Genomic DNA, 17,678 nt, shown 5'->3' on the forward strand with positions numbered 1-17,678 from the left:
TTGTGGCATGTTGACTTTTTCTCTTCGTGAAACTTTTACACTGATTTTTCTCCTCACGAAACTGATTTTGTTCATGGAACTTGTTGCGTGTTGATTTTTGTTTTGGAACTTGTTGTTTGCTGATTTTATGTTCGTGAGACTTGTTGCATATTTGTTTTTCTCTTTGGGAAACTTGTCCATTGTTTTTTCTCCTCGTGAAACTGATCTTGCTCATAGAACCTCTTTCGTACTGATTTTGTTCGTTCGACTTGTTGCACGTTGATTTTTCTCTTTGTGAAGCTTTTACACTGGTTTTCTCTCCGTGTAACTGATATTTTTTATGTAGCTCGTTGCTTGCTGATTTTTTTTTTATCGTGGAACTTGCTGCATGCTGATTTTTTGTTCATGAAAATTGTTGCGTGTTGATTTTTTTTCGTGGAACTAATAAATTTATTTTTCTCCTCTTGAACTTGATTTTATTAGTGGTACTTGTTAAATTCTAATTTTTGTTCGTAAGACTTGTTGCATTTCAATTTTTCTCTCCGTGGAACTTGTACATAGATTTTTCTCTTCTCGTGAAACTGGTTTTGTTCATGAAACTTATTGCGTGTTGAAATTTGTTCTTGGAGCCTATTACGTGCTGATTTTTGCTCGTGAAACATGTTGAATATTATTTTTGTCTTCGTGAAGCTTGTACATTAATCGCTCTCCTCACGAAACTGATTTTGATCATGGAACATTCTGTGTTTTAATTTCGTTCATTGAATTGTTGTGTGCTGATTTTTGTTCGTGAAACGTCTTGCATATGGGGTTTTTTTTTACATGAAACTTGTAGATTGATTTTTCTCATCGTGAAACTGACTTCGTTTATGGAACTTGTTTCGCACTGATTTTTGTTCATGAAACTTATTGCAGGTTTGAATTTTTCTTCGTGAAACTTGTACATAGAGTTTTCTCCTCGTGAAACTTCTCTTTGCGCGGAAACTATTGTGTACTGATTTTTGTTCGTGGAACTTTTTGCGTGCCGATTTTTGTTCGTGAAACTTGTTGCATCTAAAACTTGTTGTCTCTACGAAATTCGTACATTAATTTTCCTACTCGTAAGACTTATTTTGTTCATGGAACGTTTTGCGTGCTGATTTTGTTTGTTGATCGTTATCCATGTTGATTTTTCTCTTCGTGAAACTTGTATATTGATTTTTCTCCTCGCGAAACTGATTTTACTCATGGAACTTGTTGCGTGCTGATTTTTTGTTGTTGACATCGCTGATTATGAATTGATTCTTTCTCTACGTAAAACTGATTTTGTTCATGATACTTGTTGCTCATGGAACTTACTGCGTGCTGAGTTTTGTTCGTGAAACTTATTGCATGTTGATTTTTCTCTTTGTGCATCTTAGCCTAGCCTATACATTTACTTTTCTCCTCGGGAAATTGATTTTGTTTACGGAACTAGTTGCATGTTAATTTTTCTTCATGGAACTTTTTTCGTGCAAATTTTTCTTCTCGAAACTTGTTGCTTAGTGATTATCTCTTCTTGAAACTTGTGCATTGATTTTTCTCTACGTGAAACTGATTTTATTGGTAGAATTTTCTGTAGGTTAGGTTAGGTGTGGGAGACCGTGCAAAGCGTTGCAGAGCCACTACATAACCAGAATATGGTAGGTAAGGCTAAGTGAGGTTAGATGACGCGTCATGGAATATGGTAGGTAAGGCTAAGTGAGGTTAGGTGACGCGTCATCTAGTCTCTTGAGAAAAATTAACATGCAACAAGTTTTACGAACAAAAAACAGCACAAAACAATTCCTCGGACAAAAATCAGCACGCATCAAGTTTTATGAACAAAGTCAATTTCTTGTGACGAAAAATCAATATAAAAGTTTCACGAGGAATCAACATGCAACAATTTTCACGAACAAAATCAGCATCCAAAAAGTTCCATGGACAAAATCAGTTTCACGAGGAAAAAGATCAATGTACAAGTTTCACATAGAGAAAAATCAACTTACAACAGGTTTCACGAACAAAGATCAGCGCGCAATACGTTCGACAAACAAAATCAGTTTCATGAAGAGAAGAATCAATGAATAAGTTTCACGAAGAGAAAAATCAACGTGTAACAAGTTTCACGAATAAAAAAAATGAGTACCCAACAGGTTCCATTAACAAAATCAGCAGGCATTAAGTTACGCGAATAAAATCCGCTTTTTGAAGAGAAAAATCAAAGTACAAGTTTCACGAAGAGACAAATCAACATTTAACAAGTTTCACAAACAAAAATCAGTACACAACAAGGTCAATTTATTTAGATTGTAAATATATTTCTGATGGAAAATAGATTGAATAGCCTTAAGTGTGATAATGTGCGCCAGAAGTGTCATTGGGGCTGGTAATTATGCCACACTTGCCTTAATTCCTAGGAGTCATCAGAAAAAACATTAATGGGGATTTAATTATCATTTCTAGTTTAAACGAATATTTTCGCAGGAAAATACTCAAAAAATGTCTTAAGTGTGATGATACTTGCTAGAGGGTGCTGTGTGTTATCCATTGAGTGTCAAAGACTGAAAATTGTAATAGAGCATCGCAATCTAGCAACGAATGGCACGTTTCCACTGTTGAAATAAAAACAGTGTTGATTTTAGTTTATAAATTTATATTGAGGGTAAAAGCTTGAAAACCCTTAGGTGGGATAAATTGCACCAGAATGGTGTCATAGGTGGGGGGTTGGAGCATTGTGACACGTTGGCTTCAATTCCTAGGGGTTATCAGAAGAAACCCTAACAGGGATTTTTCATTAAGTTCAAATGATCAATTCTAGTGTAAACGTTATTTATGCAGGAAGAAGCCCGGAAAATATCAAATGTGTGATAATGATTGCCATAGGGTGTCCTTTGTCAGCTATTGAGTGCCAGGGCTTGGAATTGACTTGGAACATCGCAATATAGCACTAAAATGGCAAGTTTCTGCTGTTCAAATAAAAACAAGGGTCATTTTGGAACATCGAACATAGCACTAAAATGGCAAGTTTCTGCTGTTCAGATAAAAACAAGGGTCATTTTTAATTTGTAAATTTATTTTTTGAAGAAAAATGTTGAAAAACCCTTAGTTGTGATAATGTGTGCCACAAAGGTGTCATCAGAAACTGGCATATTATGCTACGCTGACCTCCATTGCAAGGAATCATCAGAAGAAATGCGAATGGGGATCTTTCATTAGTTTTAAACGATCAGTTAAAGTGTAAACGAATATTTTTGCAGGGAAATGCCCCAAAAAATATTTTATGCGTGATAATGCTTGCAAAAGCATGGAGAATCGAAGTCCAGCAATGAAATGGCGAGTTTCCGCTGTTCAAGTAAAAGCAATGGTCGTTTTTTAGTTTATAAATTTATTTATAACAACTTGCGCCAGAAGGGTGTCATCGGGGTGAGGGCTGGTACATTGGTAAATAGCTTTAATTTCTATGAGTCATCAGAAGAATCCCTAATAGGGATTTTTCATTTAGTTTAAATGGTCGATTCTCGTGTAAACAACATTTTTGCATGAAAACGCCCGAAAAATGTCATATGCGTGAAAAAGACTCCATTTGTAAGAAAAGTGCTAAGAGCAACCCTGAATGATCTCTGATAATGCTCTCTAAGGCATTACTTAAGAAGCTGGTGTAATACGAATGTGAGCAATTTTCAGTAATCGATTTCCCACCCTGCAAGTCGATTATTCCAGCCATATGGGAACACGCAATCAATACCTTAATTATTCTATTATGCTAGACAAGGATTTCTCTATGCGTTGGATAGGTTATCAATTAGAATGTATTAGCCAAATCAAAAATTAGAAAGGGTTTCATGGTCCAACTGGTTAGCACTACATTCTTTTTAGGGAGAATTTCTTTCGAATCCTAAATGTGGACAAAAATTCTTTAATTGATAAAAGTTTTCTGAGAAAAACGCCTTGAAAGAAAAAAACACCTTAAAAAAAAATCTAATTCTGAAAAAAAGGCTTTGAAAAAAATAAACCCCGGAGAAAATTTTCGAGTTCAAGTTCAAATTTTTTATTTCAACATTTATAAATAAATAAATTAATTAATTAAATACAACACTTTCGCATTGGGGAAAACTATGAGGGTTCGTATTCGCGCGAAAGTCTACATATCTACTTACCTATAACAACATATCCAACCTCTCTTACTCGCTAATACACAACTAATACCTCCCAAGCCCACCTTACCTCCTGCCCACCCTTACCTCCCTAGCCCACCCTTACCTCCCTAGCCCCACCCTTACCTCCTGTATCTCCTCATGGTAGCATGAACCACATATGCATTCTGTCAGATTGTACTACGTCAAGTGAAACACAGGCTCCTGGCGCTGGGGAAAACCTATGATGGTTTGTATTCGCGCGAAAGTCCACAGATCTACTTACCTATAACAACATATCCAATCTCTCTTGCTCATTAAAACACTACTCTTCCTCCCCCTTTCATTCCTCCCAAGCCCACCTTACCTCCTGTCCACCCTTACCTCCCTAGCCCACCCTTACCTCCCTAGCCCACCCTTACCTCCCTAGCCCCACCCTTACCTCCCGAACCTACCCTTCCTCCCCTAATCACCCTACTACCCATAATAAAATTCAACAATTTTAAAGCATTGTTTAACATCCCATGTGTAAATTGTAACTACGGAACATCCTACGTGTGCGCATTACCTAACATCTCACACGTGGACCACCATTACTCAACACCCACACGTGCACCGCAATTATGTACCATTCAACGTATGCGGTTTCATTACGTGACACTCCGCGTTTACGCTGTCCTTACGTAACACCCACGTTTTCAACTTCATTACGGAACATCCACTTGTGTGCCCCCCTTAGTGTCAACCAGGATTTCCCCAAGGGGCCCCTGAAGTCTATCCTGTCACGCAATATTTCGTCTTTCCCAATAAATCTACTAAGTCACGTAAGATTACATCACCCTTAAAAGTAAACAATACCCTATTACGTAACAACCAAATCCTATTACATAACAAGCAAAAGTGAGCATTCCCTATGGCGTAACAGACACCTGCGTCTCTTAAATACGTAACATGCACCTGCTGGCTCTCGTGGGAATGGCGGGATAGGGCTCTCATAGGATCTGGGGATAAGGCTCTCATAGAAGTCATTTTGAAGATACTACTATTGTTCTACTATTTCAAGTAACTGATTAAATAAGGGAACAAACGCCAACTTACAGTATCAAATCATGTCTTGCCTTTTCACTTTCCCACCTGAGGTTAACACAGCTACGCACGCTCCTTCTCCATCCCAATCTATTCAAAGCCTCCATCTTTACACCCTACCATGAAGTTCCGATTTCCCATACTATCCTGGAAATGAGTGTCAGGACAGCACCAAATATTATTTTGACGTTGGGAAAAGAACAGGGATAATAGCTAATTTGCTCTCACTTAAAACTTGGACGTTTGCAATTGTTGCTATGTAGCATGGACCACAGATGCCCTCTATCAGATTGTGCTATGTCAGGTGAAACACAGATGCACATAACAGACATCAACGATGGAGAAAAACCCGTTATTTGCCGGGAAAATGCTCCTGCGTGTCGAAAAAACATGGATTCCTTTGCGAAAACATATCTTTGGGGCTCAAGAACTTGTAAAATTAGAGATACTTGTGTATTACATGGCACACACTCGAGAAGTGAAGTTAGGTTAATCCTAATGAAATATATAAAAATATGATGAAAACACAATACTTTAGTAAAAGAATTATGAAAACCACAACTTAGGTTTATGGTAGGGGGGGGGCACACATAATGTATTATATTAAATACCGAACCTAACCAAAATACCATCTCTGTATATTAAATATTCAATAAAAATATACCTAAAACGTAAATTTCAACTGAGCCTAGGCTAATTTAATTAAAATATGAATAGGTACAAATCAGCTATTTTCGGATCTGTAATTAATGGAATTTTCAAATAAACCTACCATTATTGTTAACATTGTTAAATCCAACTTTGGTATGTTTCAACCGATGTTCTGACAAACTCGACGAAACAACAGTAGCAAATCCTGCATCTACAGTAACATCTTCGACCGAGTCGCAGTAGGTCGAGTTGCAAACACACACAAACGAGTTGTAGCCGTAATATCGAGAAATACAAGGCTCTGCAAGAGTATATTTTTGAGGATTGTTCATGCCATGCAATAAGAATACCAAAAAAATGAAATGGACAAAAAGTTAAGAAGCGAAACTAACCAAAATAATAATTTTGTTGGTGTCGCAAGTAGCTGCAGGTGCAGTCACAGTAATAGTATTAATTGTGGTCCTGAGAGTTCTAAGTTAATATCCTAAAATATTGTAGACACGCCTTTTAGTATCCTGGATGCATATAGCGTCTTTTCATTTAGTTTAGCATTTCCTTCAATATTTCCTGCAGCTTCAATGTAATACCTTTAACCTCTAGTGACACTCAGTGGTTTCAGGATCAAACCCTATGGTAAATCAAATATTAAAAAATGAATACTTTACATAATTTACCACCCTTTATCTGAAGTTGTGCGGGCGTGGCACCCCCAGATACATAGTTATTACTCGACTATTTTGAAGAAAGTGGCTATTCAAAATTTTGGTCATTATTGAAGGGGGAGCCTAAAAATCATAGTGGGTCACTTTGTCTTCCAAGCACTGTCCAAAATGCCCCGAAAACTTTAGCTTAATATTTCAGTCGTTCCTGAGATATTACTCATGTGCCTCTTTGAAAATCAGCATACCAATAGTGTGTTTGGTTTTGTTTAACATTCCCCTCAACATTTCCTGAGAGTAGTTACAAGTAAAAGAAGTTCTATTCGCAAGTGGTCACAGTCACAAGCTGTTAGTCGCAAGCAGTCACAATCAGTCCCAGTAGCAACCTCAGTAGTTGTATTAGTAGTAGTGGTCCTGAAAGTTTCAAGTTAATACACTAAGTTATTGCGGATTTTCTCTACTGCTAGCCAGGATGCACACAGTATCTTGTCGATTTAATTCATCCTGCTTAATTTAATTACATCAATTAATTAAATTACATTACATTAATCCTGCTTAATTTAATTTAATTACATCATCCTGCTCAAGATTCCCTGAAGTTTCACCTTGAAGATCCCTTGAAGTGAACACTCTTAGATTTTTTGTACTAATCCTCAATCAAACATTTTCTTCTTAACAATGATAAATTTTGGATGTAAAAAATTTACAAATTGTATAATTTAAAGCCCTCGCCCCAGGGTCTGCAGGGGCAATTTTGGAAGCCTAGTTATTAGATCTTTTGTCTATGTTTAACAGTGTTTATTCTTCAAGTTTTTATCATTGCTGGGGAGAGGTAATTTAAAAAGGGCAAAAGGCAAGGGGATGACTGCCCTCTTATTACTTTTGAGCTTCCCCCTGAACATGCCTTGAAAGTTCCATCTTAATACTCTCAGCCGTCTTTGAGATATTGCTGATACTCCCTTCTGACAACCAGCCTGCACATAGTGTGCTTTGATTTTGATTAATATCATTTCAAACTTTATCGAAAGTAGTCGTAATAAAAGTGGTTCCAATGGCAATTAGCTGCAGTTACGGTCGCAATTAGTCACAGTGGAAAGTGGTCGTAGTCGGAGTCCTATGCAGTCACAATAGCAAGTAGTCACCGTCGTAAGTAATCTTACTCGCAGTCAAAAGTAATTGCAGTAGCAGTCATGAGTAGCCACCGTTGCAGTCACCGAAGCAGTCGCAGTAACAGTGACCCTGAGAGTTTCAAGTTAATACCTTTGCCCATTCCTAAGATATTGCAGATTCACGTTTTTTATAGCCTGGATGCACATGGGTCTTTTGATTTAGCTCAAACTACCCCTCAAAATCCCGAAATTTTCATCTAAATACTCTTAGCCTTTTCGGACCCATACAGGATCAAACATTCCCCCTTTTCCAAATAAAAAATCCCGCGTTTAAAAAATGTACAAATTGCATAATTTGCATAAACTGCCCGGGGGCATGGAATCCTCGGAGGCATACTCGTTAATCCTTTTGACTATTTTGAACAAAGTGGCTACTAAATCTTTTTACCAGCGTTGAGGAGGGACCTAAACCGACAAGGGCACGGTCTGGTTGCCCTTCAATTATTCTTCAGCAGCCCCATCAACATGCCCTGAAAACTTGAACTTGATACCCTTATCTGATACTTAAATATGGCTTATACACCCTTTTGACACCCATCCTGCATATAGTGTATTTTATTCTACATTCCCATTAACACTGTTGGATACCCAGGATATTAACAATAAGCAACTTCCATATCTTGCAACCCTTATCCAAGCGGGTGGGGTATATCATCCCCAAATACACGATTATCTTATATTTAAACTATTTCAAACAAGCTAGCTATTTCAAAATGTCTTTGTGGGAGGGTAGCTCAAAGTTTTGGGTGGATATCTTTTGGAAGATGGTAACGAAAAAAAAGAATATGGAAGGGGCTGCTTGTCTTCCAACCACTTAAAGGCTAATTTATATCTTCTTGGATCTTTTTGTATTTTGAGTTATGTGTGTTCTTGCGCTTTAAAACGTTAACAAAAGACACAAGAAAAATTATATAATGACAAGACTAACCAAGATTTACAAACAAGAGTGGAACTAGGTCCCGAATCTCTGAAACCGCTGAGTATCTTTTGTCTGTGTCGAAAACAATGCGAATTCCCCCTCCCCAAAAATCACTCTCATATTCAAAATACTGAAGATAGATAATGAAAGAGCACTAATTGTTTATCATAAACAATTCAATCTCCCCGGTGGCATCATTAAGTTTTTATTTTTGAAAGCTACAAATTTAAAATGTTGAAAATCTGTTTAACTTGATGATTCGTATTAATTTCTTTTTGTTTTTATATTTATTCATTCAAAGCAGTGTTCGTTGCACTTTTTTTTTACTATTAATTTCAATTTTTGTTCATTTAGGCTCTTATTCATTCGCCAATAAAAAATTCTGTTCGTTTGAATCTTCGATAATTATATGAATTTATTTTTACTCGTCATATACTGTTTACATTTCTGGGTCTTTTCTGCTCTTATAAAAAAATTTAATTATTTTCTAATTTAACTGATTTTCTTATTACTGGTTAAAAATTGTGACGCTTCTTGAGTTTTACAGTTTATAAATTAAAATTTTGAATAGTGATTTAAATTTTGGAGAAAATAAGAAGATTCTACCATAATTTTGATTTAACGGTAGTTTCGCAAAATTATTTTCTATAATAGAATAGGTTAATCGTATAATTCGAGTAGATTGGAGAGGGCTTTATTGTTCATATGGATCGGAAATCTGCTCCTTTTTTGGTCTTCCACAAGATTGAAGTCTTATATTATAAAAAAAAGTGTTCTATTTTTAAATGCTGTCACAAATCAATACAACCACATTCGCTTCCTGAATTTTTTGTCTTGACAGAGACTTCCTTGGTCAATAACTTGGTTCATCCAAAGTCTTGAATTGTACATTTCTTCTTTAATATTGCCTATTACCGATAGTTGTATATGTGGTCAAAATATTCAGACTCTTGTATCTGTTTCACTGTCTAATAAAAAGACTTATCCCTGTTTGAACTTTTATTTGTTCGTCATAGAAAGGCAGTGCGGTCTTGGAAAAAAAATTAATTTAAAGTATTAAGTCAAAAAATTAATGTTCAAATAAGGTTATTCAGGGCTCTTGCGACAGGTATAAATTATAGATTTAAAAAACAAGCACCTTCTCATGTCTTACTTTAGACAAGGAACAAGCTAATAGCAACAATAACAACTTTATTGGCCAAAAACTATTTTTCTCTTTTAAAAGAGCAAGAACAAAAAAATCTTAACCATGACATCCTGCCTTGGAATTTTCCAATTAATTTGACCTACAGGCTTGACAAACGACAATATCAGTTGTGGTTTGCTTTCATTGACAATGTTGACCAACAAAACTTTTTTTTGGTCGCTAGACCACAATTGCTCATCAGTAGTGTCTCTCTTGGACAGATAAACAATCAACAGATCAGGATTGTTAATCAACAATCCTGATCAGCCAAGTCGCAAGCAAATATTTTATTCTTATTGAACGAAGCATAATTTACAGCATATCAGCTTACAGCTTATAATAGCTTATTTACAGCATAATACAAGACAACATAATACTTTTCCGGGCTGCCCAAGAGTCTGACACAAGGCTGTCTAAAGGGGTAGTCTAGTAAACATAGTAAAACAAATATACCCTAGTCCAAAATTTGATTTAATCTAAGTTGAACTATCCTCATAGTTGCTACACGGCTAGAAAAAAAATACTATATTTTTGGGGTTTTTTGGCTGATTCAGTGATTTTCTTTAATAATCTAGTGACTTATGTACTGAAATAGTGATTTTCTTGTTTAGAATATATAAAAAATCACTAGAAATACTGATAAATCACTAAGGCTTGTAGTTCAGTTCAGTTTATTAATATAATACGCATAACAAATAAAATACACTGGACCACCACGGAGAGACAGAGCTCGTGATTGTAGTGACCACATCAATATTTATAACATAAACAATATTAGTTGAAGATCCAATACCCAAGTCCACGGCCCACCACACAAAGCAGAAAGACAAAATAAAAACATAATAACAAAACAATCAAACAAACGTGCACAAAGAATGACTATTCTATCGAGTGACAGTAAAGTCGTCTAATCACCTATAACAGTCATTTGCCTCTTACTCACTCGGACTATCTGTCTTGACTTTTTCTACAATTAGCCCTCACTATCTGTCTTGACTTTTTCTACAATTAGCCCTGACTATCTGTCTTGACTTTTTCTACAATTAGCCCTGACTATCTGTCTTGACTTTTTCTACAATTAGCCCTGACTATCTGTCTTGACTTTTTCTACAATTAGCCCTGACTATCTGTCTTGACTTTTTCTACAATTAGCCCTGACTATCTGTCTTGACTTTTTCTACAATTAGCCCTGACTATCTGTGTTGACTTTTTCTACAATTAGCCCTGACTATCTGTCTTGACTTTTTCTACAATTAACCCTGACTATCTGTCTTGACTTTTTCTAAAATTAGCCCTGACTATCTGTCTCGACTTTTTCTAAAATTAGCCCTGACTATCTGTCTTGACTTTTTCTACAATTAGCGCTGACTATCTGTCTTGACTTTTTCTACAATTAGCCCTGACTATCTGTCTTGACTTTTTCTAAAATTAGCCCTGACTATCTGTCTTGACTTTTTCTACAATTAGCCCTGACTATCTGTCTTGACTTTTTCTACAATTAGCCCTGACTATCTGTCTTGACTTTTTCTAAAATTAGCCCTGACTATCTGTCTTGACTTTTTCTACAATTAGCCCTGACTATCTGTCTTGACTTTTTCTACAATTAGCCCTGACTATCTGTCTCGACTTTTTCTAAAATTAGCCCTGACTACCTGTCTTGACTTTTTCTACAATTAGCGCTGACTATCTGTCTTGACTTTTTCTACAATTAGCCCTGACTATCTGTCTTGACTTTTTCTACAATTAGCCCTGACTATCTGTCTCGACTTTTTCTACAATTAGCCCTGAGTATTTGTCTTGAGTTTTTCTACAGTTAGCCCTGACTATCTGTCTTGACTTTTTCTACAATTAGCCCTGACTATCTGTCTTGACTTTTTCTACAATTAGCCTTGACCATCTGTCTTGACTTTTTCCTTATGTTTCAAATCTTCCTATTCATAGGAGGAAACCATCGTGCAAATTCTGTTTGATATACCCCATCTTAGACTACAAAAGATCTGGGTGAAATTAGCAAATGTAATCTCAAGCAATTCTTTAAACAGTTTGACATCCACTTAAATATTAAGGAATCAAGGAGGTTACTGATATTCTGTCAAGCATCGGAATTCAGCCATTACCAGTCAACATGTAGATCAAGTAAAAAAAGGAAAAACTCTATCGTTGGATCATAACCCAAAGCTTTATAAAGGGAAAAAAGAAAAGGAAGAAAATTTAGATTTCCTGTTTTCTGAAAGCCTCTTTTAAACATGACTCTTTTATTAGTAGTAATAACCCCCCCCCCCTCCCCGGCTTGTAAACCAAAGAAAAGAGAAAATAATAACTACTAGCCAGTGAATCTCAATGAAAACTTCTCGACTGTGTTTGCTATAATACATATGTACCAGAAATTGCAGAACAAATAATTGTACAAATGTAGTATATGTGGCAACACTGCTTGGAGCATAAACCATAAACTTGTGCAATCGGCTAATATAAGCCTAGGCATTAAATTAAATAAAAAAACAAGTTTTTTTTTAACTGAAAGTAAGGAGCGACATTAAAACTTGAAATGAACAGAAATTACTCCGTGTATGAGAGAGGCTATTCCCTCCTCGACGCCCCGCTCTTTACGTTAATGTTCGACTCTTTCTCTCAACTCTACTTTTTAAAACAGTAAAAAAATTTACTGTGGGTGGTGGGGGAGGAGGCCTAGTTGCCATCCAGTTTTTCGGCTACTTAAAGAGGCAAATAGATTTTTTTTAGTTTTTAACTAACGTTTTTATAAGTAAAAAAATATACGTAACTTATGAATTAACTTACGTAACGAACTTCTATATTTGCATGTTTTTATTATGTATATGAGGGGGTTTGCCCCCTCGTTAATACCTCGATCTTTACATTAAAGCTTTAATTTAATCCCAATTCTTTAAGAATGACCCCCTGAATCACAAAGACTATAGTTGAAATTACTAAAAATACTTTAGCATAAAGAGCAAGGTATTTAGGAGGAGATGAATCCCTCATATGCGTAATAATCTCTCTTCGTTTTAAGTTTTAATGCTGCTCCTTACTCTCAGTAGAAACACTTTTTCATATTTATTTTTTCATTTTTTTTTTAATATTGCAAAAAATCCTGCGCTCCTTCATGGAATTTCTCTTTCCCCAGGATAAATTTCTCCAAATGAAGATCCTCCCACGTAGCCCCTTTCCCTCAACCTCCCCCTCCCCCACAACCAAAAAAAACTCCTGAAAACGTCTGTACATTTTCCAATAACCATTACTGCATGTAAACACTGGTCAAAGTTTATAACTTGCAGCACCTCCCCCGGGGACTGTGGGAGAGTAAGTCAGCCTCAAAGACATATGTACTATGTTTTCGACTATTTTGAACGAAATGGCTATCTCAAAATTTTGATCTTTTGAATTTGGGAGAAAAATGAGCGTGAGAGGGGGCCTATGTACCCTCCAGTTTTTTTTGTTACTTAAAAGGGCACTAGAACTTTTATTTTTCGTTAGATTGAGCCCTCTCGCCACATTCTAGGACCACTCGGTCGATACGATCACCCCTGGGAAAAAGAAACAAACAAGTGAACAAACAAACAAATAAACACGCACCCGTGATCGGTCTTCTGGCAAAAAATACGAAGTTCCACTTAAAATCGGCATAAAATTTCGATTCTTTTGATGTCTATTAGTATCAAAATTCCGTTTTTTTTAGTTTCGTTTACTATTGAGCCGGATCACTTCTTACTGCAGTTCGTTACCACGAACTGCTTGATGAGCTAGACTTCCTTCAAAAGAGCATGTACGGTAGTGACGGTAATTCGTGATGTCAGGTATTTCGTCATTAGGAATGGTGAATTACTGTTTTCTGAAAAACTCTTTTAAACATGATTCTTCTGTTAGTGGTAATAACCCCCCCCCCCCCCCCCGACTTCTGAACCAAAGAAAAGAGAAAAGAACAACTACTAGCCAGTGAATCTCAATGAACATGAGAAAAAATAGGCAATACAGCAGGTAATCCCGTCCAAAATGCTAGTTGTGCATCCGAGTTTAATGTACAATTTATTACTCGTCGATTACCCTATCTTTTAAAATGATAATAAGGCATGAAAAACTTACCAGCAGCCCCATAGTTCATCATTAATAGATGAATGATAATAAACAAAACCATTTTCAAATCGTAATGAAGATTGAGAAGGATAATAATTAAAGTGTCAATATTTCTTATCGGAAAGTGATAGCAGAGTTATGTTTTCTAACTGTATTATGAGCAAACTTGGAGAAATAAAAATAGCGATGATAATTCATCTTTTTTTTGTCCATTAAATATCAACTAAGTGTTTTCTTTCTTACATGAGACTAAAGACCAACGTTAAGTCCTGAGATGATCTTATAAACCTAAAAAGCCGAAAGTATAGGACAAGTCAGTTGAAACTGCTAAAAGTTTCGTCTTCATTTTTTCCTAGCCTTAGAGATTTAGTCTTCTAAACATTAATTTTCAAACCTATTCTAGCACCCTAAACTGGCAAAACCTGTAAAAATTCATTCATTTTCATCACACTTTCGTCTAGAATGCTTAAATCCTCAGTATAATCTAAGTCCAGGAAAGAAAACTTCTAATAGGGCTTGTAACTTACAGGGATCATAGACAAGAATAGACAGACTTAAATGAAACAAATATTTTAATGATTATTTTATAATTTTGATAATTTTTTGATGATTATTATATTTATCGATATGTTATATCTGAAACTTCTATCAACAAATTTTGTTTCCTCAGTTTGGCTTAGTTTTAATTTGATATTATTTAAACTGATAATCTTATTATTTAAGGCAAATGCACAACAAAGTTTCTGTTTGTTTAATTTATGCTGTTTTCACAATAATTTCTGATTAGGTATATTTCAGAACAACTTCTGTGTATATAAATAATGATGAAGACCACATTGCCTTTCCATAATACAAATACAGAAGAGAGAATAATGGACTTTTTTCCCAAGACAGTGAACGAACAAAACCTATCTGAATATTTCGGCCCTATATCTAAGGGCCGTCTTCAGCAAAGAAAATAATAAACAATAACACACTTACAATAAAAGTTCTTGGTAAAAAATTTGGTAAAAAATCCATTCTTTAAAATAGCCTAAGCATCATTACTTCTTAACGATAAGTTCAGCCAAGACAAATATTCAAATAAGTTTTGTTCATTCACTGCCTTGGGAAAACATCCTCATTATTCTCTCTTCTGTATTTGTATTCTGTTTATTTTGATTTTCAATAGTACTCTCAACTTTGATTTGAAAGAAAAACCTGCATTTTTTTTTTTTTTAACTTAATTGCCGCTCTTGTTTAAGTGCAATGCCCAATGGCACTCTAATTTAAGGGCATCCTACCCAATATCCTACCCCGTTCCCAAACTGGACTCTTTGGATCAAATTTTCGCTTTTGCATTACAATTCTTCAAGAAAAAAAACGCTCATTTACTACACTTCCTTTTCCAAATAAAATATAGCTGTCCAAAATAAATTATCACCTTTGCATTAAGAGGAGAGCTATCACCCTTCAGCTACACCCGTACTACAAAATTTATCATATAATCATCCGTACAGTCCCCCCCACCCCTAGAAACGAAAAGAGAGTAAAAATGTATATAAAGGAAAAATGAGACATATTTCGCTTGGACTTCGACAAGAGGAAGCTAATGGTAGCGTTCCTCCCCTAGGAAATTTCCAGGCGGTGTTCATGATGCTAGCACCCCTCCAAATTGTGTAACCATAAGCATTTTATATTATACAAAAGCAATTTTGTAATAAGAGGGGGAAAATCGTCTCGAAACACCCGCATTGCAGGTTTAGTCCAAACAAACTTCTGGAACGAAGAAAAATTAGAGATAATTTTTGACCTACTCCCACCCCTTTTCCTATATATATATATATATATATATATATATATATATATATATATATATATATATATATATATATATATATATATATAAATATATATATATATATATATATATATATATATATATATATATATATATATATATATATATGTCTGAAGTCTCACGGATTTAGAAAATTTGGGCATAAACACACACTTTTTAGGCTTCAGGCACAGTATCAGTCCCCATTGACTCCTCAAGAGTCTAAGCCTCCGACTCCTCCATCTGAGACGATGCTCAGTTGTATACCACTGTGGCTGTGCCTGTAGCTCGGTAGCAATGAGATATAAAATTTACAAGATTACAACTAATATTCGAGAAAAAAGTAAGCCAATTTTTCTTTCCCTACTACATGGGATAAAAAAGAAACAAAACTAGTTTTTTCTAAACTTGTAAGTAAATTTCTAAGGGATCAAACAATATTGGGCTCGTGCATAACATTATCATTTATATTTTGGGATAGCTGACATTAAAATTATGTATTTCTTCTAAATTTCTGGGAAATAAATCTGGACAAGTTAATCTAGAACTCCCAATTTCCATTATTTTGATGAATATTCATCGAAGACTAAGGTCAGAGTTCTAACATCTGTAGCCCTCAGCCAATTACGAGGCAGGCTGGTGGAATTAATTTAACCTGTTGTTGAGATGTCCCTGCTCGATTGAGCCTTTTTGAGGGAAGGGATAAATTTTCGCCATCTGTATCTATCAAGCGATGTTGACAATGTCCTATCCGTTACAATCCGGAAGCGTACAGATTATTTGATGTTAAAGTGTATGCCATGTGACAATATAAGAATTGTTTACTTTTTTAGTTGAAGTGCGCATTCATATCAATAAATTGAGACCTCATAAAAACGGTTCACAACCATAGGAAACCGCGCAGGGCCGTCAAAAAAGGTCAACAAAACAGAAACTTTGTGAGTAGTTCATTAGGAAGCAATAGTTCATCAGGGTGTAGGGTCCGATTATTTACACTGTGTTTCCTCTTAAAAGTACGTGCCATAGGCACGTTTAGGTATGGATACATTTTCAGTTGAGGTTCGGGTTCACACCCACAAATTAACACTTTGTAAAACGGTTCGTGGCCACAGGATACCTCCCAAGGCCGTCAAAAAGGTCATCAAAACAGAAACTTTGTCAATAGTTTATTAGGTAAGAATGGTGAGAGTTCATCAGGGTGAAGGGTTCGATAACTTACGGAGTTTTTGCTCTTGAAAGTATGTGCCATAGGAGCATTAAGGTATAGGTGCATTTTTAATTGAGGTTCGGTTTCACACCTGTAAATTAACATTTTCCAGAACGGATCGTAAACACAGGAAACCACTCAGGGCCGTTAAAAAAGGAAATCAAATCATAGACTTTGTGAAGGCATTAATAATTAGCAGTTTTCGCTGTATCCATCTTATAATCGATTTATCTGCATATAATTTCTTTCTGGAGTTATCTAATTCCATAGCAAACGGCAAATGCGAAAACGGAACATAAAACTTTTCTCCACCCATGGTACTGGGTGGATCAACAACTCTATGGTCACAGTTACTGCAACACTTCTCAGGGCCTAGGCATCACCGGTTTTGTGTCTCATCTTGAGGGTCACCGTCGGTATTAGTTACAGGCAAAAATTTGTTTAAAGTATGAGATTCAGGTTTTGTCATTGGGCAGCTGAAGGATCCTCATGTCTATCTACCTTGTTCACTTCTTTTTTCTTTCTTTTTTTATTAAAATTTTCACTGTAACATTTTTAAAGTGATAGAAATGCTGTGAAATCACTCATCCTAAAATGCAGGTATCAAAGAATTAGTAAGCCGTTACACCTTTACCAGAAACTACTGACACGGAAAAATATATTTTACAGAATTTAAGGTTAATGTTCCTTGACCAAATTTTTGGTACGTGTAAGATTTTTGCTTCTTTTCTTTTTTATTTAAATTTTGCCAATTTCTAAGAAATTAAAAAAACCG

At 35.6% G+C, this 17,678-nt stretch overlaps 1 protein-coding gene across 1 annotated transcript in view; it reads right to left on the reverse strand.

Moving 5' to 3' along the window:
- Positions 1 to 14,006, reverse strand: part of LOC136035557 (lysosomal acid glucosylceramidase-like) — a 71,418-nt gene extending 57,412 nt beyond the window's left edge. The window contains exons 1-2 of the mRNA XM_065717425.1: positions 13,887 to 14,006; positions 5,974 to 6,153 (exon numbers count right to left, since the gene is read on the reverse strand). Of these exons, the coding sequence (XP_065573497.1) occupies positions 5,974 to 6,153; positions 13,887 to 13,938 (232 nt within the window). The 5' untranslated portion in view covers positions 13,939 to 14,006. The remainder of the gene's footprint in view (positions 1 to 5,973; positions 6,154 to 13,886) is intronic.
- Between the last annotated feature and the right edge of the window lie 3,672 nt (positions 14,007 to 17,678).

This window comes from Artemia franciscana, chromosome 14, assembly GCF_032884065.1.
Source record: "Artemia franciscana chromosome 14, ASM3288406v1, whole genome shotgun sequence".
Taxonomy (NCBI): Eukaryota; Metazoa; Arthropoda; class Branchiopoda; order Anostraca; family Artemiidae; genus Artemia; species Artemia franciscana.